Raw genomic sequence first — 21099 nt, 5'->3', positions numbered from 1 at the left:
ATTTTGTTAATTTTTTTTTTAGTTGTCTACTAATTAAAATCACTAATTTTTTTTGCTGTGAGTTAGCTCACGAGCTACGAGTTGAGTTCGGGTTTGTTTTTCAGCTGGTTTCAGATTGGTAGCTAGATTTGAGCGCAGCTCATAAGTTCACGGGTTAAGTTCGAGTTGTACTCAACTTACTCAAACTCAACTCTTTTGCAGCTCGGAAACAAAACCATCATAATTTGAACCAATTCAGGTTGAAGAGGATGCACGAGATTCCTTTAATATTTGTGCCAGAGCATATCTTACAGTTAGGATCTAAATTCAAAATTTGAGTTGCATGTCCTTGTAGAGATCATTTACATAAACACAGATAAACATTGTAGGAGAATTCATATCACCTAAGGTAACTCGAATTTTGAATTTAAATCAGAACCGTTCAATCTACTTTAACACAAATATTAAAAAAAAATCCCTTACATTTCGCTTCAAATTAAATTAGTCGGGATTTTAATTGGAAGATTCAGATTCAAACCCAAAATTTGAGTTAGCTCGGAGAATCTGTCCTCCAAGGCAAAACAAGGAATAGAACAAGAATATAACTAATTTCAAATTTGAGAATAGTAGTTAATCCAACTTTTGGTTGGGTTAGTAGAATAGTGAGCTAACTCATATAAGACAAACAAAAACAAATAATAGTAGGTTAGTGTTATTCTTGCTCCATTCAAACATCGAATAACTCAAAATAATAGTGTTTTTGAATTAGTGCTATTCTTGCTCCATCCAAATGAACCCTAAAAGAGTAATGCAATTTAATTATGATGCCGACATGAACCAAATTTGAGTAGGATGGACATCAGAGACGTCCGAAAGGCTTTAAAATTTGTGTGCATCAATCTTAGAATAGAACCGAACAACACTGATGTCCATCGGATCCTAACTTTTTCTCCTAAAAGAGAATTTTTTAGGACAACATTTACACGTTTACAGAGTTCTCCTAACCAATTCTTTTCTTGGGTCAATTGGGCCGAGATTAGTAGACCGAAAGGTGGAAGGAGGGCTGAGCGCCTGAGCCCTGGGCCTGGTAGAATCAATTACCCGGACACCAGAGTCTAGTAACAAAAGTATATGGGCCCAAATTGTAAAGGCCCAGTACTTTGCGACAGGGAGTCCCCGCTCCACATCGAGAAACTATTGATTGGTAACTTTCACTGTTGCACAGCAGCACAGAGCTGAATCTGGTTCTGGTACCTCTAGTAGTGGGCATTGAATTGCAACAGGACCTGTTGCCACTTGCCAGATGATGATTAATTCCGGCAGATAGCTCGACACTGAGTTTTAAAAGCACAGTTTTGCGGTACACACGACTTCGATTATATTCAAACCCGCAAGGCCACAAATCATACATTCAACATTACTCATTAGTATTTATCCCTTGAACTTAAACATATCAGAACCCCAGCTCGTATGAGCTAGCAATGCTAGTAAAGAAACCGGGGAAATTCCGAGCACAGTTATTGTCGTAGGCGGAACCATAAATCTCTTCAATTTGCTGCCATTAATAAAGAACTCAACCTGGCATGTGCAGGATGAGTCTGTGATTTTGTTCAGATGCTTGTCAGTGATCTCGTAGCATAACAGGATAGCTGCTGTGACCGGACTGTAATTCACTGCGACCAGAAATTGTACATTTGCTAGGGAAATTTTTTTAACAGTATTCATTGATTGCAGAGGACTAAAAGAAAGAAATAAAAAAAAAAAAATATGAGAGAGCCACATACTTTAGCTAAAAGAAAGGCTTGTGATGATCAGGAAAAAATTAAACAACGGCGAAGAACGAGGTAATATCTCTACAAGAATCATTTTTCATATGCTTTCTATCAAATCAAACTCCAAGTACATTTATCAAAAGAAAAGAAAAAAAGGAGAACAATTAATGGTGTCTAAAATTAACAAAATTCCAAAGGAAATCTAAATGAAAGAGAATTAAGAGAATCTCTATCTGTTGTGTAGTGGATTTGGACCTGTGTCGATTTCTCTCTCCTCCTCATTATATTCTCTGTCAACCTTGCTCGGCTTTTCTCCAGTAAAACTTGATTTAGCTTTAAAATCTTGCATGAAACCACCTTTCAATCTTCTGGATTTATCATATGCATGCACAAAAAAGCTACCATTCTCTGTTTGAAACATCAACAGGATTGTGATTAGCATGAAAATGGAGTTTGCCTTTAAACCCATCTCTGTTTAAACTTCTCTGGAACTAGTACCAGTATCATAGACCAGAAAAGGAAGAACCTTTGCTAGATTTGGTGACTTGGTGAATTATCAGACATAGGTTGAAAGTAATGAAAAGTCTTATTAGTTGGTGTCTTGGTGACTTATTTATGTTATTCTTTTGATACATGAGTATTATTATATGATGGAGAAGTTTCTACAATTTTATATTGGAAGAACTAAAAATCAAGAGGCCTAAAAAAATAATGTAAAAACATTGTTGTTATTTATCCATGAGGATAAAATTATAAATTATAAGACCTTTTAAATTATCTAGTCTCCTATAAAAATAAATATACTTTTTTTTCACCATTGCATTTTATTTTTTGGATGTGGCGACCTAGTTGATATAATCCAATAAATGTTGGGGATAAATTATTTACTTATTAATGTTTAGCTAGAGCGGAGGTCTAGCTGCTCTAGCATTAAATTATGTACTCAACGAAGCACATGAGACATGACCTTCTCATCGGATGCATTTTATTGGACCGCTTCTGATTCAAACCATCTAATTCGGATTAATTGTGACCCCGTACTATAATTTTTCTATTCTTTTTCATGACACGTCACGCTTGATATGAATAGTATTTTATAAATTGTCGTCTAAATGTGTCTGGAACGGGTGAACTTCCACAGCGGTAAGTTGACGTTAAGATAAGGGGGTCAATCCGTATCATATCAGGCAAATACAGATAAGGTTTTTTTCTTTATTAGATACAGATAATTATAAAGTTTATTTCATTAACTTAACAGATAAATATATAGAGAGAGATGGACTAACTTACTTTGAGAATTAAAGAGACTGTTTAATTTCGCAATTATATTTTCATTTTCATAATCCAAATAGTTGGTTCAAACTTCTTAACATGATCTTTGTATTAAAATGGGTTTGGAGACCAAATTTTATCATTTTTGGAAATTTTTATTTTTATTTTTAGAATTTTTAAAAATCATAATTTTTTATATATTGCGTATATCTATGCATTAGGTCAAAAACCATAATACAATCCCCTGGATAAGGGGAATTGATTAGACTTTTGGTGGGTACCATGATACCAGCTGTTCATATGGTTTTGGAGACAAAGATTGATATTTTTATTTATGTTTTATACAAGCGCGTAGCGTAGGCAAGAGGACCATGACAAATTGTGAAAGCGTAGATCCAGTTCATGTTTGTAACTTAGTATGGTGGATTTTTAATTAGGTCAAGATCCACGATTGTTTTAGTCAAAGAAGAAATGCATGGGGAGTGGTGTTATTTGCATGTAATTAATGTGCCAGAGGCTTCAATGAGCTTTGATTTCAGAGCCGCTTTTTGACTAATAGAAGAGAAAAGTTACTTTCGCATTAATATGGCTGTATAATTTGTTAAATATATTCGGAATTTCGGATGGATGGAACAAATACTTAGGTTGCCAACATTGAGTTAAAGCTGTCCGATGTTCGGTTAAAATTGTTCGATCTGAGTTAAGAAATTGAAAATATTACTTTTTAGTATGATTTTTTTTAGAAAAAAAAATGAAAATATACATGTTGTAAACAAAGAATTAGAAAATATACATCATATTTTGAAAAGAAATAGATAATTTTAAGTTCACTGATTTTTTTGGGAAACTCAACTCCAGTATCAGTCGGATTGACTTTAAACAAAGAATTCAAACTATTAAAATTGATCTATTTTACAAGTGATGTATCGACATGTAAAATTTATAAATTTATGAATTGATAAATTAGTAACAAAGTCAAGTGGTAAAAAATAATAATAAATAAATGTATTAAAATTAACCTATAATTTTTTTTACCGCTTAACTTTATACCACATCAATTTGAAAATTTGTAAATTTTATATGTAAACACATCACTCGCAAAGTAAAACAGTTTAAATTAGTCGTTTAAATTTATTCTGATAAATTTTATAGTTAAATTCACCAAATAACTTGATAAACTTAAGAACACTCCAGTTCTACTCATCATACTTTCCTTCCTCCCTTCACTTAGAACCCCTTCAGCACATCATCTAATTTTAGAAATAGTGCTGCCAAGTTCAATGTGATTAGGACATTAGATTATTGAACCAATTTTGTCAAGTTTATAGCAGTGGTAAATTTATACAAATAATTTAAAATTTCATTTAGTTTTAACTTTTAAGCAAAAGGGGAACCAAAAGGATTTTTGGGGCCTGCCTACAGTCAATTAGTCTTGGCATATAAATGGAAATCTGTGTATTAGTACTGGCTGATTATGTAACATTATCTAACGGTTTATACTAGTAACAACTTCTCCTCATTATGCAATGCTGGTATGAAAATATGATGTTAAGAAATTGGTTGTATCATATGTGATTGAACTTTGAATTTGTTCCTTTCCCTATTATCAATGTGCATCTAGTTGAACTCAGGGAAGGTCATAGCTGTGGGGCCTGGTGCTCATGACAGAGATGGCAAACTATACCTGTTATTGTGAAAGGAGGAGATGTTCTCCTACCAGAATATGGAGGCAGTGAAGTAAAACTAGGAGATAAAGGGTATGTTTGCCCCCATTTTATTTTCTTTCTTTCCTGTCCCTTGGAGATACTTATGCAAAATTTGATGTAGTGCTCCATCTAAGTTATCAACTTCAATGGATTTTACTAGTACCAAGTATTATGATGTTTTTTTTTTGTTGTTGTAATTTGTTGTAATGTTTATAACATAAACTTTGTAATATGCTATGAAATAATGTATATGACATAAAAGCTATGAAATAATACTATGACATAAACTTGACCTATAAAAAAATTATTGGCGTTGGCAGCAATAAAAAAATACGGTCCACAAAATAAAATAATACTACACAAAATAATATATTACATAGATGGCAGCAATAACTAAATTAAATAAAAACAAAAATAAATAATATCATGTTTTAAGCCATCAAATTCATACCAAACAAGAAATAGCTTAAATCATGACATAACTTTAGGCATAACCAAACATAAATAATTTAGATTGACCTAAGTTGAAATAACCAACTTAGACCACCTTAGCTTTAATCCACAATCAAACACCACCTTTACTCTTCCTGACGATATTCACTTCTTATATTAGTTTCGGTTGCTATTGCAAATGCTAATGAACTATAAATGACATGTAGATGGTTTGGCGTTCACAATTAACCCTTTTTGCTTGTGGTATTGTATATTATGACTGAACTTCAATTAACCAGTAAGTCATTAATTACCAATAAATTACAGAGTATGACTACTATAACATCAGTGTCATTTCAGTCTATATAACACCAACTCCAAAACCTATCAAATCGAGTTCAAATGATGAATCCAAACCATTTAAACCAATTTACTTTATGAGTGATGTATTTGCATGCAAACTTTTTATATTTTCGAGTTATTTTAGTATCAAATCAAGCGGCAAAAAAAATTGAAAAATGAATGTATTAAAATTAACTTAAAAACTCAAACATTTGACCGCTTGACTTGATACCAAATAAACTCAAAAACTTATAAATTTTACATGTAAACGTACAACTAATGAAGTACATCGGTTTGAACGGTTTGGATTCACCATTTGAACTCGATTTGATAGGTTTTGGAGTTGGTGTTATATAGACTAAAATGACACTGATGTTATATTAGCCATACTCTAAATTACAATCACGCCAATCAAACTCAGCTCATACAAAGAAAAAGAATAAGTAAACCATTTATCACAAATGAAAACCAACAAAAACTAAAAATTGAAGGTCATATAAAATTGATTTTACTTAACCTACGCCATCTCAAAATGATAGTGTCATCTCAAAATGATAGTGTATTAACTAACAAACCGAACTAGAAATAGAAACAAATCATTTCAGTACAAGCATAGTCAAGATAATGCTACCTGCAACTAGTCATGTTTTCTGAAAAGAAAATATTTTAAATTATTTCCTAGCTGTGTCGATGAAACTCCGAGCAACATCTATACTCAACTTTTTATATACCTGAAAATTATAAAAAAAAACTAAGATTACAAACCATCATGAAGAAATGTATTTACTATCCTGGCATAAATTATACACACATAACCCTACTCTTAATGAAAAGTATCATAGACTAGGCTCTTGTCAAGTTTATTGAACATTACTAAAATATATTGAGCAGGGGTACATGAAGTAACAACAAGAAAAGGAACAAATACTTCACCATTCTTTTTGAGACAATTATAGTATATTTCAAGGAAAGACTGAGATTTTATATAAAAAGAAAGGAAAAGGCAACACAAGGATAGTGCAAAGGTCCATACTAGTTTCTCATGTGCATCTCGAAATGCCTGAACAAATTGTTCTGCCTTGTTGGATCCCACCTGGAATAGAAAGACACTTAAAAATGTGAACCAAGGAAAAGGCATCAATGGTTCAAAAGGGGAAAACAACATCATTGCAATATATCATTGGCCACAAAACCCCGAAATAAAAGGGTCATTAAATTGAAAAGGTAACACATCATGTTGGAAACTTCTAAGATAGAGAGAAAATAAAAACAAAAGAAAAAGGAAAAACAAACATAGCAATAACAAAGCAACAAGAGCAGTACTGGGTACCAGAGAGGACCTCAATGAAACCGGGCTTGCAAGATTTCCTTGAATTACACTATTGAGCCCACCTAGGGATCATGTACTATACAATAGGGTTATATTTATCTAATTTATCCTAAATTAACCCAAATTTTGTATGATTATGCTTCAATATCCTCAATTTGAACACAGATTAGACCTCAACTTTCCAATTGAATGGCAGAAAAAATGTGGAAATTTCAGTCAAGCTAATACCAGCATTATACTATACTGATACGTAAATGTAAAATAAAAACTGAAACTGACACGACTCAATTATCTACCTTTGTTTCAGCTGCTGTCTTTAACTTCTGCCAAAATGGGTCTGCCAAGTTGAGAAACATGGTATATTTCAACATTTTGTCAAAACATGGTATAGGAAAAGGTAACATGACAGTTTGTACATATGCATGGAGCAATAAACTGTAACAACTGACAAGTGATCTTAAGAAAATGCATGATACAAATCCATGATAGAAAGTCGAGAACTGAATGCAAAACAAATCATAAACAAAAAGTTAAACACACAAAGTTGTCTCTACTGTAATAGTTCAGAGTGCCAGAGGAAACAAAATATAAACATAGTATAAGAATTTAACCATAAGCATCCCTACGAGATATGTCAAAAAATGCCCCTCTACCTTTCTGTAGAGACAGGTATGAGAACTAAGGTTAGTTTGGGCATTGCTTAAAGTGCTTTCTTGAGATGCATGCAAGTCATTTATCCTTTTGCAATGGTAACTGGAACGTTACCAAAAAGATGTTAATACGGCGCCAAAAAAAAAATAATAATAAATATATACCTTCAGCATCGGATTTCCCAACAGTTTGCACATCTCTGGTCTGTTAAATTTTTCAGAAAAGGATGACAATCAATGTTTATTTTTATAATGAACTGTTTACTAAACTGGTACTGGATGCAAGAAGTTCGAACTTGCATTAAAAACACACAACATGTTCTAATAGATTGATAATTTGAAATCTTGAGAAAAGATGCACTTCCAATAGTAACCATTGGGTCTCCTACTACTGTAAGCAGTTTTTGTATTTAGAAAATCATTTGGATGTAGGTAAATAAATCCTCCAAAGTAAAAAATCAATATAACCTTTTCCTCAGTAATACTCGATGTGGTTGCACGGAACGATGGGGTTTCACGGAATGATGCGGTTCCACGGAATGATGCAGCTCCACCAGACGATGCGGCTCCAGTTCCACCGGATGATGCGGCCTCTGCTTGCTGTATCATTTAAATGATTATTAAGTAACAAGTATTTCTATAACATTGGGGGTGTACTAGATTCAATTATGTTTTGATATCATATGAGATGCCAATTTGATTTATCTGCTTAAAACCATGCACACCTTTTGTGCAAATTATACATAGTTCGGCCAGTTCAGTTATAATCCTACCCAGTTACCTAGTTCACCTAATTTTGGACCTGGAGACACCAATACCGAATCTGTGTTCGTACGGGTTGTGGACAAAGAGCGAGCGAGCGAGAGAGAGAGAGAGAGAGAGAGAGAGAGAGTTACGCAATAGGAGCGAGATCGGACAACGGGGAAGAGGTTGAGAAGCCGCCTGAACTCTGTCTCGTCCATAGATCGCCTGAACTGGAGAGAGAGAGATGGAGCAGGCGCAAGAGGCGAGAAAGGGCAAGATCAAAGCTGAGTTCTTCTCAGAAGTTGTGCAAATACACCCCTACAGTTATGGACTCGGACTGAAAATAATTTGGAAAGACAATCTTATTTTATTAATGAACTTTATTTAATATAAGATCAAAGTTTAAAAAAGAATGCAGAGAGTTAACTACAACCGGCCGATGATTTTTGGATGTCTCGATTGTTTTCATTAAATTTGTATGGCTATAATTGTTTGAGGAGAAGGGTCCTAATGTTTCATGTTTTTTTTCATACATTATGAGTGATTTTCTACTCATTTTAAAAAATAATAAATAATTTTTAAAAATTATAAAATTTCATCCGAACTATATTTTAGTATAAATATCATGTTAAACGGTTTGAATTGACAATTTAGATTTTAAAAATAAAAATATAAAATATGAGATACGATGAAGTATGAAAGACACGAAGCATTGGAACCTCGCATCCATTTTGCATGAATCATAAAAAACGGATCAAATGGCTCTCTATCGAACACCGTTCTGTTAGTATTATACAACGTATATTTGGGATGACCTAAACGAGTTTAGATCTAGTAAAGTAACTCAATATTTGAGTTTTAAATTGGGACCGTTCGATTCGAATCCGTAATAATCTATCTAAGATGGAGCGCACACATTTCAAGATATGAATTCGAATCGCGAAACAATCTCAAACGACGAATTCGAATCGGACGGTCTCGATCCAAAACCCAAAAATTGGGTTACTTTAGGGAATCCGGACCCGACCTAAACCTGTATGTATTAGCTACATCTTCCTTGTATTTTGTAACAATGGTCCTTGTTGTGCGAACAGCAATTCAATTTAAGATGGAAACAATTATCAGATTTGCCTATCCATAAAAAGGACACGAGTTGACGGACCAGCACTCCAGCAGTGTGTGATATTGTCTAAATCCACTGGTAGCAATCTATCATGACGTATTGACGAACTGCAGTATATGAAAGCATAATGGTTGTCTCGATCTAGTTGGTAAAAAGATAATGTTTTTTTATATGGGAGGCACAAGTTTAAAATTTAGATAAATTATTTTGTAAGAATATTGAAAAATTGAAGACCATATCGTTACACATCTAAGAAATCTTACATCAACACAAACTTTGATACATTGGTGTTTATGATCCATCCACCGAAGTAAAAGCCTAGTTCAATTCAGGCCCATTAATCCTTTATGTTAACTTTAAATTGAAGTCAGACCAGTCCGTGGGCCGCACAGCCCACTAACAACTTGGCAAGTAACAATGTAACATAAGCAGAAGCAGAAACCAGGGTTATTATTGTCATTTCATGTACATGACAAAGTTGCGAACTCACCTCCCCCTCAGGCCTCAGCAGTCTCCGGCATCTATCTCTCCGTCTTTCGATCTCGTCGAATCCATCGATCGATCCAAACAAACGCAATGGGGAGTCTAGGTAGAGTGATATACACTGTTGGATCTTGGATACGTGGCACTGGCCAGGCCATCGATCGCCTTGGCGTGACTCTTCAGGGAAGCAATTACCTTCCTGAGCAAGGTTGTCGCTCCTTACCCTCGGATCCAACTGTCAATTTTTTTAAGGTCATTCTACAGTGCAAAGTGGTGTTGTTAGGAATTTTAGTTAGCTGTGTTGATTTCGTTTCATTTGAGTTCTATTCTGGTTTTATAACTTCGAAAATGGGGATTTAGAAACTGGAATTATTATTTTAAGGCTCAGTTGTAGAATTTACTGTGACGAGATTGGGGGCGAGCCCGGGGTGATTGAAATCATTTCTTTTGAAATTAAACTAAAAGAGAGCGAAATATTATTTTAAATTTGCCCTGGGGCAGTTCTACTATACCAAAAGTTGAAACTGGACTTGAGGTTATGCACCATGCGAACTCGTGTTAATCCAAATGTTATCATCTAGATCAAGTAGCAACTCTAGTTATGACATTTGCTTTGTTGCTGACTAAACTGTTGGATCTATTGTATCAGTGTCAAAGCACCGCACAATCATGAGTGTGTTTCAAAAGGAACCAATAATAAGCAAAGATGCGTTCGTTGCACCGAGTGCAGCTGTAATGGGAGATGTGCTCATTGGCCGGGGTTCTTCTGTTTGGTATGGTGTTGTTCTAAGAGGTAATATGCTATTGGGATTTTTCTTTTCAGTTTTCATGCTTGAATTGGTGCCTCATAGGGCAGGTAGTTTTATTATTGACTTGATTGGAATACACCAATCATCTCTTTTTCTGATTGACACCAAATTGCACCTGTGCCCAAAGATTGCAGGTCTCATGTGCTGGTTGAAAAGCATTGGTATAGGTACCGTTTTGACCAATATTTTTGGTTGGTTCTACCCATTATTTTGTCTTGTGTTATATATCTTTGCACAATCATGGTTAAACTGGGATAATTGCAAAATTATGGTTTTGTACAGAAGGAAATTTTGTTTTAAGTTTAGATTATTGGATGAAAATAAGTTCAGATTGCCCTTGATACAAACCAGCTTCAGTTCCTTGCACAGCAATGGGTAATGAAGTTGAATTGAGTAGAAAATGAGAACAGTTACAGAAGAGTTGCAAAGTTATGTCATTAATATAGTAAATTTGGGTTAAGTTGAGGTTAATTAAGGCTCGGATTAGATTAAGTTGTTCTCAGTACAATCCAAAGGGCTCTATCTTTTAACCACTATTAGTGCTGTTAGTGCTGTTAAGTACAAATCTAGCTCATACAAGTAACGCCAGAGGGTGGTTGATTTGAAGTGGTGAAATGTAAAAGTTGCTCAGGAAGCTGATTTAAAGATCTGGGAATTTCAGGTGATGTGAATAGCATTAGAATTGGATCTGGTTCCAACATACAAGACAACACGCTTGTTCATGTGGCCAAATTTAACTTAGCAGGGAAGGTCTTACCAACCATTATTGGAGATAACGTTACCATTGGTAAGTATGAGTTCTTCTTATTTTTTTTCTTATTATTGAAGGCTGGTTAATTTAACAGGAGTGCAAATTTGGTATGGGTTTCTGATGGAAGCCTAAAAACCCGAAATAGGCGAAAAAGTCCTGAATTAGAACTGAAAAGCACGTCCCTGCTTAATGATTTGTATGTACCTATGATGTCTCAAACCAGATTGTACCAGACTCTTACAGTACCAAACTGAATTGTACATGTACATGCTATAATCTATCCAAACAGTAAGAGGAAGGAATTACACTTGCTTAAAGAACTCATTGGCTGAAAGCTACTATGGCAGATGTTTTAAAAGGTGCCAAGTTACGAAAATATACACGATAATAATCATCCAAAAGAAAATACAAAACTTTTGCCTAGGATAATGCAAACAAAAAATAATGTTGTATTCCTGCAGTTACAGTATACTAAAAGGCAATATGTTAGGCCATCTAAGGAATGGCCAAACAGGTGTATTCTGCTGAAAAATGGTATACTGCATGGAAATATGATCATGGTGATGTTTCTGAGGCAATTTTGTACCTAAGTTATCAGAATCATCCAAAAGAAAATACAAAACTTTTGCCTAGGATAATGCAAACAAAAATAATGTTGTATTCCTGCAGTTACGGTATACTAAAAGGCAATATGTTAGGCCATCTAAGGAATGGCCGAACAGGTGTATTCTGCTGAAAGTGGTATACTGCACGGAAATATGATCATGGTGATGTTTCTGAGGCAATTTTGTACCTAAGTTATCAGAATTATCACTCAAGAAAGGAAAATATATAAACGATTGTTTAATGTAGGTCATGGTGCGGTTTTGCATGCATGCACAGTAGAAGATGACGCATTTGTCGGGATGGGTGCCATATTGCTTGACGGTGCTGTGGTTGAGAAAAACGCTATGGTTGGTGCAGGGTCTCTTGTCAGACAGGGCACCCGCATTCCTTCTGGCGAGGTCTCTCTCTCTTTCTCGTTTTTTTGTTTTGAAAAACTTGCAGTGGCTGCCAAGGGGCTCCCTCTTTCTTTAGTTTTTTTTAATATTGGGCAGGCTGCCAAATTTTCAGCTCCTCTGTCCCCCCCCCCTTAACTTTACTGAGCATGTTGTTTTCTCTCATAACTTTTTTTCCTCACATAAAATCAGGTCTGGGCTGGAAACCCAGCTAAATTCCTCAGAAAACTAACGGAAGAGGAAGTCACCTCGATCAAGGAGTCTGCCTTGATCTACACCAACCTTGCACAAGTGCACGCAACTGAAAATACAAAGACCTTCGATGAAATTGAGCTTGAGAAGTTGCTGAGAAAGAAATTTGAGAATAAGGATGAAGATTATGATTCCATGATTGGTGTGGTGCGTGAAATCCCTCCTGCTCTCATATTGCCACAAAATATCTTCCCTGAAAACAAATCATCCAGCAAAGCTGTCACTCAGTAAAACGATGGTTTTCTCTTCTTCTTTTTTCTATTTTTAAAATATCATGCATCTTGAATGCATGACTTTTGTTTAGGATGAGTTATGTTACCTTTTAAATAAGTTTGGGTCGAAGTTCTTTGACGATCAATCATGTACTTGATTTTTGGGCCTCTCTAAGTATACCTTTTCAAGTTCTGAAGTAGGCACTAGTTGATGTAAAATGGTGTTTTTCGTGTTTTTGATAAATTGAGCACATATTGGCGCGGTCCATACGGCCTGGTTTCAATCACATGCTGTAATCTCTGAGCTTCTACAAGGTATTTACATTTCAAGAAACAACAAATCCTACAACAAGCTGACTGCTTGTCGAAAGATGATTGTTTGCTATAAAAGTTGTCTGCTTTTTTGAAGTGCTTGTATTTATTTTTGTTTTCCACTCAGATATCTCCAATAAAATAGATTGATATTTAAGACCATTATATTGATCAGCGATTCTCGTTTTCCTTCTTGCTAAATTGACTTCCCTTCCTGATACCAAAGACGAATTATTAGAGGTTAAAAACTAAAAAGATGGTTATCGGCTTATCTTGTTTCCAACAATGAATAATTAGCAAACATTTGAGATGCCTTTTGTGTCCTTTACTAATTACTATCACCTTGATGACTTATTGAAGTTTTAGAGACTTCGCACCTAAATCCGTATATTGCTAGACTGGCTATGGGCACAGCCATTTACAGCATCGTCTTATTTAATTTTTATTATTTCACGAGTAATTTGGCATTGAACTTCTCAAGGCAATATATAAATTTCACAAAAATGACCTTAAATAAGCATCACGAATAATCAGAAATCATATATTTGAATAAAAAGATATAAATACTAGACAATAGCTAACTGATACCAGGTACAGGGGATAACAACACATTTTGGCACAGTATTGGAACCAAGAGATGCTACCGTTTGCAGAATCTAGACAAGAAATCTTAGGTACATAAATAAACAATGGTATTAAACAGGATATAAAAGGATAAGAAGGAAAAGTTCTGCGCATATTGACCGCAAGGCAAATAAAATGATGCCTTGGTTCATTCTGTGCGAACAAGAAAAAGAAACAAGGGCAATAAACCCCCTAGTCTACAGGTCTTGAAAATTTGAATGCCATTTGCCTCTGCTACATGAGATATTCAAACTGTTATTGTGACCATTCAGGAGTCGGGTCGCCGGGTCCCACAAGCATTATCTGACAAGGGCAAAAATGTAACTGAATTATTTACTTAGCCATGCACTGTAGATGGAAAAGTGATAGCCTGTATTAAGCTAATTCAATTTTTTTGCTAAATAGGGACTTCTTCATAATAGTTCCAATTTGCTAACTTGATTGCATTTTTATTTTTTTAAAGTTAGTTGACAATTCTTGACCAACGATTTTATTGAACTTATCTGTGGCCATACTTAGCCTAAGCATACTCTTTTGCACAAAAACATAAAGGGAAGCAACCCGCTACCATATCTTGATACAGTTTCAATAGTTCTCCACTAGCTATTTTAACTATTCCCCAATTTGAATAAATTGAGGCACTATAGCATGCTAATGTAACTGAGGCTTAATTGGGCAAGATATGGGGTTTGATAACAAAATCGGGGATACTGATACAGAAGTATTAAATAATGATAGTAACCTAGGAACTCACATTACAGTCAACAGCAAATCTACGAGCAAGCATGATGGCTGCATTTCTCTCTCTTGTTGATTCAAAGGCTAATACAAAGCTGAGGCCTTTTCTCACACCCCAAAACAATGACAGAGTTGCTGCATCTCCGCCTCCTCTTACTCCACAAACCTATTCATTTTTACATAATAAAATTTAAACAGAAGTATAACAAAAAAATTTCAAGTACCAAGAATGTTGTATTAAACCCTATAATACTCACACATATCACATGCACTTAAAACAGGTGAAAACCAGAAAAGAAGAATATTAGGCCTAGGCCTATACCTGCATTGTGGAGGAGTAGAATTCCTTTGCAAGAATAGACTTCCCTTTACAAAGCTTTATTCTTAGTCTTCCAATATTCAGTGCATGAAGTGAAGACGAAGGATAATTTTCTCCATTTATATCCAGTACAATGACCTGACAAAAGAATTAACATATCAGAAAATTACAAAATAAAATATTTTGAAAGAGGGGATACTATATTCTTTTACCCTGAGTAGTATGTTCCACTTTTAAAACAAAATCTTACATTAAACACAGTCTCAGGCTTGCGTACCAATGCCTCTATATGTGCTACCAACCCAGGAGCTGTAACACAAAGAAGTAATGAGGTTTTCAATTTGAAAAAGGTTAATCTTTCATCCGTTGATCTTAAGAAAATATATATATAATATATATTTAAATTTTTTTTTTGAAGAAGTAGAAACATTATTCAAAGAAAAGCAAACAGAAGAAGGACGATTAAAGCTCAATTGCGCGGATGATCGAGATTAGCTCAGTTTAAACGTAGAGTACAACTGACTGTAATTCCATGATTCAGGATTAATAGAACCTGCTATGGTTGAGGTTTAATTGTACACTCAAAAGTCTCAAAGGGCTTAACTATAGGGCTTGCACAAATTAAACAGAAATTTAGTTTGTTCCTTTTTAACATCTGCTCCTCATCAGACAAGGATAACTGGAAGCCCTATTGCACAGTTGGGGGTAGACTGGCAGTAATATCAGGGTACGAGTTTTACTGAATTGATTGCGCAATTGATGCCTCACTAGGCTAATTGGGGTTTAATAGAGGTTCACTTGTATGCTACCAGGCATAATTGAGGGTAATGGACCTTGATTGCATATGGAGGTCTGGCTCTTATTGATACTAATATTCCCAGAAATCAGAAATCAAAATTCATATTTTCCATTTTACAGATCCTTTTAGTTCAAAGGACAAACCAGGATCAATAGGGCCTGTAGTTGACACTCGAGAGATTCCATCAGTTGATCTAATATCCGCTTCTAGAATTCGCCCCACATCATATGGATCTGGACTATATATCGGTCTTGTGGCACCTGAAATAGTATAACATAATAATTTTGTTGAAGCTTTCATGTGTACATGCACTATGCACTATGCAATTTGCATGCTTCACTGACGGGGCTAACTGAGAACTGTTCGTTGACAGATATCAACACCAGGCAAAATATCTCAGAAATTCCCTGCACACCTACATTGATTCTGGCACTGGAAGTGATACAGCAACTGATGGTCAGTATTGCAAGTCTTGAGCTACAGCTATCAAATTGACTTATGAAGTACTGTTTTGTGTAGTCGGCACTGATAATGATGCTGGTAACAGTATGCTTACACGTAGAACTGACTTGTATACAAGTTAGTTACTACTTAAGTTGAATATTGGCCTTTTCATAACATAATATGAAGCACACATGATAGTGTAAACGGTTTATATATAGTGTAAACGGAAAGTTCCAGGATAGTTAAGTACAACTGGACCTCACCTGACTAGGGATCACCACGACTAAAAAAATTAACTGACCCTGATTTGGTACCTGAAATTATTTCCCTTTTGCCCCCTGAAGGATGCAGCCGGTACCACTGGACTGAACAGTTGGTTATATCTGGTGCAGTATTGTTATGGCTTTTGATATGCAAAGAGGAGCCCAAGATCTCTAAACCCTCCATCTCAAAGGAACATTCCTCATCTTCTTTAAGCCTTCTCAGAAACTCAAGCTAGAAAGAAAAGATAAGTAAATAGCCTTATAAGTAAAAGAAGTAGGTAAAGAGAGCAAACAAATGGCACTTTTCAAATACAGAGTTTGTGCTATTGTGCTTTGTTAAGCAAAGAAAACACAATGCTTCCTAGCCAAAGCTTGACCTTTTCAAGATCTGAATGGAACCTAAATATAGTAAATTATACAGGAATGTATCAGAAAAATCAATATAAAACATAAAATTAAAAATATCAGCTTTTATTATTGCCAATTAGTGCATTGAGGAAAGCTGAGGACAACTCTACTTCATGACAAATCAGTTTGAAGTAGAATTTCATAGAAGATAAATCCCTAAACATTGTTAAAATAATGGGCATTTGCACAAACTACAGCTAAGTTTAAATTTTAAAATAGTTGCATATTACCTCCTTTTTTAATTGAATAGAATCTGTAGACTTCTCCTCCAGCCGTTTGCGTAACACTTGAATTTCAAATTCCATATCCATTACCTAGAGGGACATGAGGGAAATGCATCAATCTACAAAAGGGTTTGAAACAACAGAAAAAGAGCAAAGTAAACAAAAAATTTCAGCACCTTGCTTGGATGGTGAAGCATTTTGATTCTTCGAGCCTCTTGAAGTTCTAGCTTGAGTTCTTCCGCATCCTTTTTTTCAGGAAACATAAAGAACCATAAATTATGTACATGGACTTTTGAACCAGCAGCTAAATCCAAAAAAAGTGTAGCTCTTAAATATAATTAATTATTCAATTGACACCAGCTACACAAATTAGCCCATATACTGTCAATTGGAACATGAGGTAACTGCACCCTAATTAAGAACTGATTCACAATTAAGGTTCAATTGGTCTTCAAAAAGCAAAATAAATAAGGCTCATTTAACTTTAATTTTCCTCAGCTAAAATGAATTAGCCTAAAAGACCTTAAATTGTGCCAGATAAACCTCAAATTGCTTTAATTATCCGTATTCTAGATCAATATTATGTAAATAGTTTAGTTGTTTTCAAGTTAGCTCATTTAAACCTCAATGATACAATTCAAACAGAATTCAACCTCAGTTGTCCCCAATGTAACCCAAATCAACTCAACTAATCCCCACTACATGACTGAACACCACACAAGCTAAGGAACAAGGTTATTTTTCTAATTGCAGTTTACCTGATTGTCAACCCTGCGAGACAGTTTATCGTTCTCTTCAAATGCTTCCTGAACTCTCTTCATGGCTTCTCTTGCATTTTCAATTTCTACACGAGCATCAGACCGTTCTTCCTCAACTATTCTTTTTGCATCTTCTGATGCCTAAAAGTACAATTACAAATCAGAATATTTGAACATAACAAATTAAACTTTGAACCCATGCTCTAAACTTAAGTATATGATTTGATTAGCCTGTCCGAAAGGTAGCAAACTTATATATTGATCACAACAGCTGAAACCAGATCAGTTTATCTATCCATCAGATCTTAATTCTTTTTTTTTTTTTTTTTTCCAATTTCACTGCTTTGATAAAAAAAAAAATTGCTGTTTGCTTCAGGTTCTAGGGAGGAATGAAGACTTAATTGATGTTCAAATATCGAGCTCCAACTAAGACTGCCAAAAGATAGAAGGCTCCTGTAGCATCACGTTTTATGCGTAGAAGACAAACTATACATGTATAAACAACTTTTTTTCTGAAACAAAATAAGTTTTTGTGGGATACCAGCTTAAGAGAGGTTGCCAGCTTCTTGACTTGTTCCTTTTGTTGAAGCAACTCACCTTCTCTCTGACATAGTTGCACCGCCAAAGTTTCTACCTGTACCCCAAGTATTTCAATATTTACCAAATAAGTAGCTATTAAGTTATCAGAATTATGTATTATTTTCCAGCTTGGCGCTCACCTATAATACAGTGCTATTTTAGCAATTGTATGTTGGTCAAGGATGGTAATTTTGAGCTTTATGCAACACAATTAAAGCTCAAGCATCTCTTATGTTTACAACTAGGCTCAATTTAATCTAATGGCTTATTGACCCTTTATTATGCACATGAAGTTAATTTGACCCAATTAACCATCAAATTAATCCTCATTTCGACCTAAGCTAAACTAGTACAAGGATCATACAAGTACTGACACCCAGTGAACTCTTCTATGGCAATATCACATCCTCTCAAAATTAAAGTTCTAAGGAAAAATATAACTGAGATACAAACCATTGAAATGGATTTTTCAATTTCATCCTTGTTTTTGCCACCAACACGAAATTTGAGAGACTCCAAGACATCCCTTAGCTTCTTGAGAAGAACTTCTCTCTCTAGCAAGGCCACTTGTCTCCATTTCACCTTTTATCAGTGATTTCGATCAGGAGAAAAGTTAGAAATTTCTACAATGTTGGTATATACAAACAATAACCATGTACATTGTACCAATATCACTTCTATGAATGTTCATGAACTTGTGGAGTACCTATTTCAACATTGTCTGGCTACTTGATAGGCTTACTCGGTTGAACTGGGACTCAACTGAGGAGTCAAGAGGCAAAATTAAGCCTTAATAGGGACATATTTGAGAATTAGTTGCAAGATCAACATTTTCATAACACTGATGATTTACTTGAGGGAAACTGAGATTTGAGTATAGTTCATCCAAGGATCTCTAGGCCTAGGTACCTCAAATACATATTTAGAAGATAAAATACCTCATCAGAGAGCCAGGTGGCGGTGTTGAGGCCCTTCTCAAACTTCATGGCAAGCTCGCGTACTGACATTCGTTGATGCCTATTGATCAAATCAGCTGCCTCGTTGGCTACTTCGTTGGCTACTATCTCTTTAAGGGGTACAGCTCCAGGGCTTCCAATTGGCTCAATGGTCATGCTACCTATACCCGGTTTATAGCTCGCAAATTTGCTCAAGAAATTAGAGCGTGCTGGTCTCGCTGTCCCATAGCCATATGTTGCCCTTGTCATCTTAGCTCAAGCTAAAATCCTAAAAGAAATATAAGAAAAGAAAATTCAATGACAAGAGGTGTCAAGGAAGTTTTATTGCATTGCTCTCAGACGATTGCCACACAGCATTGTAGTGCCAAACCAGTCAGATCCTTTGACATTCTTTTTGGGTCCCTTATTGTTTAATTGCTTAACTGGTCCTTACGGAACAAATTAGAGCCATAATGTACCTCTTTTTCCTTCATATGGTCTCTATCAGGAGGAATAGGTAGGGAAATAATACTAAATCAGGAACTGTTTTGTGAGTTATAAATTTTTTTTTTTCAAATTTACTAAGAGGAAGAGAACAAGCAAACTTCTAATTTTAGCATCCAACATAAAAAGAAAAGAAGTACAGAGAACGGGAACCTTTGACTGAGGAACAAAGTTTAGGAGATATTAAAATTCACCCAACCTAACCTTCCACGGTTCCAAATCTTTTTTTATGTGAGGTGAGCATAACAAAGGGAACACTGAACACCTATGCTTCCAACCTTCAAAAAAATAAAACAAAGGGAACACCTAATCCCATCTCCCCCCCCTCCAAACCCCGCCACGTCAAAGAAAAGACAAATTCTGATGGACTGATGCTAAACTAGTCTCCAACAAATAAAATAACAACATCACTGAGATAAAAATAGAATAAATAAAATTCAAGGAAATAACAAAGATAAGTGAAACCAGGGAAGACTTTTGTGGCATTATGCATAACATCCCAAAATAACATCTATAACTACTAAAAAATTGCAAACTTTCAAATTTACTGCTTGTTGAACAAATAATTACTAAGCTAAAGCAACAAAATTGTAAGGAAGAATCAGAAAGAAAAGAAAATGGGTCACCTGAAAATACCCCAATTTCAAAATGTAAATTGAGAATGGAGCGAAATAAATTTTTGCTGAAAGTAAAAATGAAATCAGTGGCACTTCCTCCTGAAAGAGTTAGCATTCAGAACCCTCGGTTTCATCTCTCGACCCTCTCGTTGATGACATAATATCGTGTGCACGGAAAGATTTTTTTTTTTTTTTGAGAAATTGCTTGAGATCGCAGCATTTTCTAAGCTGATAAACAATAAACCAAATTTTTGAATAGCATAAATGTTCAGCATTTGTCTTTTACAAGGTTACGAACCTTTCCTTCCGTATACTGGCAGAACCAATGGCCAAAGCTATCTCTCTTCTTCTTCTTCTTCTTATTTTTTTTTTTTTAAGAAAAACAACCAACGCCAGTCGCCAGAGCGTTCTCTCTCGCTTTTTGAAATTCTTGACAGCTGGTGCCCGGTGAGATTCTCCCTTTCTCTGTGATTCCGTTCTGTTTGTGGGTTTTGATTTGATGGATTTAAAGAGAGGGAATGGGTTTGAAATCGAAAGGAGCGTGTCTTGTCCACTGAACCGAGGAACGAGGGAATGCGTATCCTCTGCATTAACTCAAAAAGGAATTTTTGAGTTAATGAATCCCAACCATATGATTTTAAACGGAGCTAATCCGATCCCTGTTTATGATATAGAGATCCTTTAATATTAGTGCGGATCTAGTGTGCACGAATCATAAAG

At 35.2% G+C, this 21099-nt stretch overlaps 3 protein-coding genes and 1 long non-coding RNA gene across 6 annotated transcripts; 2 read left to right on the top strand and 2 right to left on the bottom strand.

Annotated features, from left to right (window-relative positions):
* Nucleotides 1-5940: 5940 nt before the first annotated feature.
* On the bottom strand, nucleotides 5941-8561 carry LOC144565740 (octanoyltransferase). The gene is made up of 6 exons (XM_078315561.1): nucleotides 8380-8561; nucleotides 7952-8083; nucleotides 7649-7688; nucleotides 7130-7170; nucleotides 6537-6596; nucleotides 5941-6234 (listed from the first exon to the last, which is right to left on the bottom strand). Exons 1-6 carry the CDS (start codon nucleotides 8443-8445, stop codon nucleotides 6175-6177), a joined length of 399 nt encoding a protein of 132 aa, XP_078171687.1. The 5' UTR covers nucleotides 8446-8561; the 3' UTR covers nucleotides 5941-6174.
* Nucleotides 8562-9812: 1251 nt separating this feature from the next.
* Nucleotides 9813-13142, top strand: LOC144565071 (gamma carbonic anhydrase 2, mitochondrial-like). The gene is made up of 5 exons (XM_078314702.1): nucleotides 9813-10041; nucleotides 10483-10626; nucleotides 11304-11429; nucleotides 12246-12397; nucleotides 12584-13142. Exons 1-5 carry the CDS (start codon nucleotides 9927-9929, stop codon nucleotides 12872-12874), a joined length of 828 nt encoding a protein of 275 aa, XP_078170828.1. The 5' UTR covers nucleotides 9813-9926; the 3' UTR covers nucleotides 12875-13142.
* An 11-nt stretch (nucleotides 13143-13153) lies between these two features.
* Nucleotides 13154-13326, top strand: LOC144565072 (uncharacterized). The gene is made up of 2 exons (XR_013514833.1): nucleotides 13154-13218; nucleotides 13265-13326. It is a non-coding gene; the product is annotated as an uncharacterized LOC144565072 (long non-coding RNA).
* Nucleotides 13327-13707: 381 nt separating this feature from the next.
* On the bottom strand, nucleotides 13708-20817 carry LOC144565069 (stomatal closure-related actin-binding protein 1-like). 3 transcript variants are annotated; one of them, XM_078314699.1, is made up of 13 exons: nucleotides 20678-20817; nucleotides 19262-19547; nucleotides 18777-18905; nucleotides 18286-18378; nucleotides 17745-17885; nucleotides 17163-17231; nucleotides 16993-17076; nucleotides 16406-16586; nucleotides 15791-15907; nucleotides 15099-15157; nucleotides 14852-14986; nucleotides 14546-14695; nucleotides 13708-14094 (listed from the first exon to the last, which is right to left on the bottom strand). In XM_078314699.1, the coding sequence occupies exons 2-13, from the start codon at nucleotides 19526-19528 to the stop codon at nucleotides 14047-14049; spliced, it is 1473 nt and encodes a 490-aa protein (XP_078170825.1). In that variant the 5' UTR covers nucleotides 19529-19547; nucleotides 20678-20817; the 3' UTR covers nucleotides 13708-14046. The 3 variants fall into 3 exon arrangements, with proteins under 3 accessions (XP_078170825.1, XP_078170827.1, XP_078170826.1); XM_078314701.1 differs by having other exon boundaries at nucleotides 20674-20740; XM_078314700.1 differs by lacking the exon at nucleotides 20678-20817 and adding an exon at nucleotides 19650-19895.
* Between the last annotated feature and the right edge of the window lie 282 nt (nucleotides 20818-21099).

The sequence above is a fragment of the Carex rostrata genome, chromosome 14 (genome assembly GCF_964058835.1).
Source record: "Carex rostrata chromosome 14, lpCarRost1.2, whole genome shotgun sequence".
In the NCBI taxonomy this organism is placed as follows: domain Eukaryota; kingdom Viridiplantae; phylum Streptophyta; class Magnoliopsida; order Poales; family Cyperaceae; genus Carex; species Carex rostrata.
Note: the sequence above shows the minus strand (reverse complement) of the source record. Positions and strands in the feature narration are given on the sequence as shown.

What these genes read in the sequence shown, in the direction of transcription:
- LOC144565071 (XM_078314702.1), top strand. Translation starts at nt 9,927, where the DNA reads ATGGGGAGTCTAGGTAGAGTGATATACACTGTTGGATCTTGGATACGT. An exon ending in GTATGGTGTTGTTCTAAGAG is followed by an intron (nt 10,627 to 11,303) that starts GTAATATGCTAT and finishes TGGGAATTTCAG; the next exon opens with GTGATGTGAATAGCATTAGA. An exon ending in TGGAGATAACGTTACCATTG is followed by an intron (nt 11,430 to 12,245) that starts GTAAGTATGAGT and finishes TGTTTAATGTAG; the next exon opens with GTCATGGTGCGGTTTTGCAT.
- LOC144565740 (XM_078315561.1), bottom strand. Translation starts at nt 8,445, where the DNA reads ATGGACGAGACAGAGTTCAGGCGGCTTCTCAACCTCTTCCCCGTTGTC. An exon ending in AGACAGCAGCTGAAACAAAG is followed by an intron (nt 6,597 to 7,129) that starts GTAGATAATTGA and finishes TTTCTATTCCAG; the next exon opens with GTGGGATCCAACAAGGCAGA. An exon ending in GAGATGCACATGAGAAACTA is followed by an intron (nt 6,235 to 6,536) that starts GTATGGACCTTT and finishes TATAATTTTCAG; the next exon opens with GTATATAAAAAGTTGAGTAT.
- LOC144565069 (XM_078314699.1), bottom strand. Translation starts at nt 19,528, where the DNA reads ATGACAAGGGCAACATATGGCTATGGGACAGCGAGACCAGCACGCTCT. An exon ending in CCACCTGGCTCTCTGATGAG is followed by an intron (nt 18,906 to 19,261) that starts GTATTTTATCTT and finishes CACTGATAAAAG; the next exon opens with GTGAAATGGAGACAAGTGGC. An exon ending in CTATTCAATTAAAAAAGGAG is followed by an intron (nt 16,587 to 16,992) that starts GTAATATGCAAC and finishes TTTTCTTTCTAG; the next exon opens with CTTGAGTTTCTGAGAAGGCT.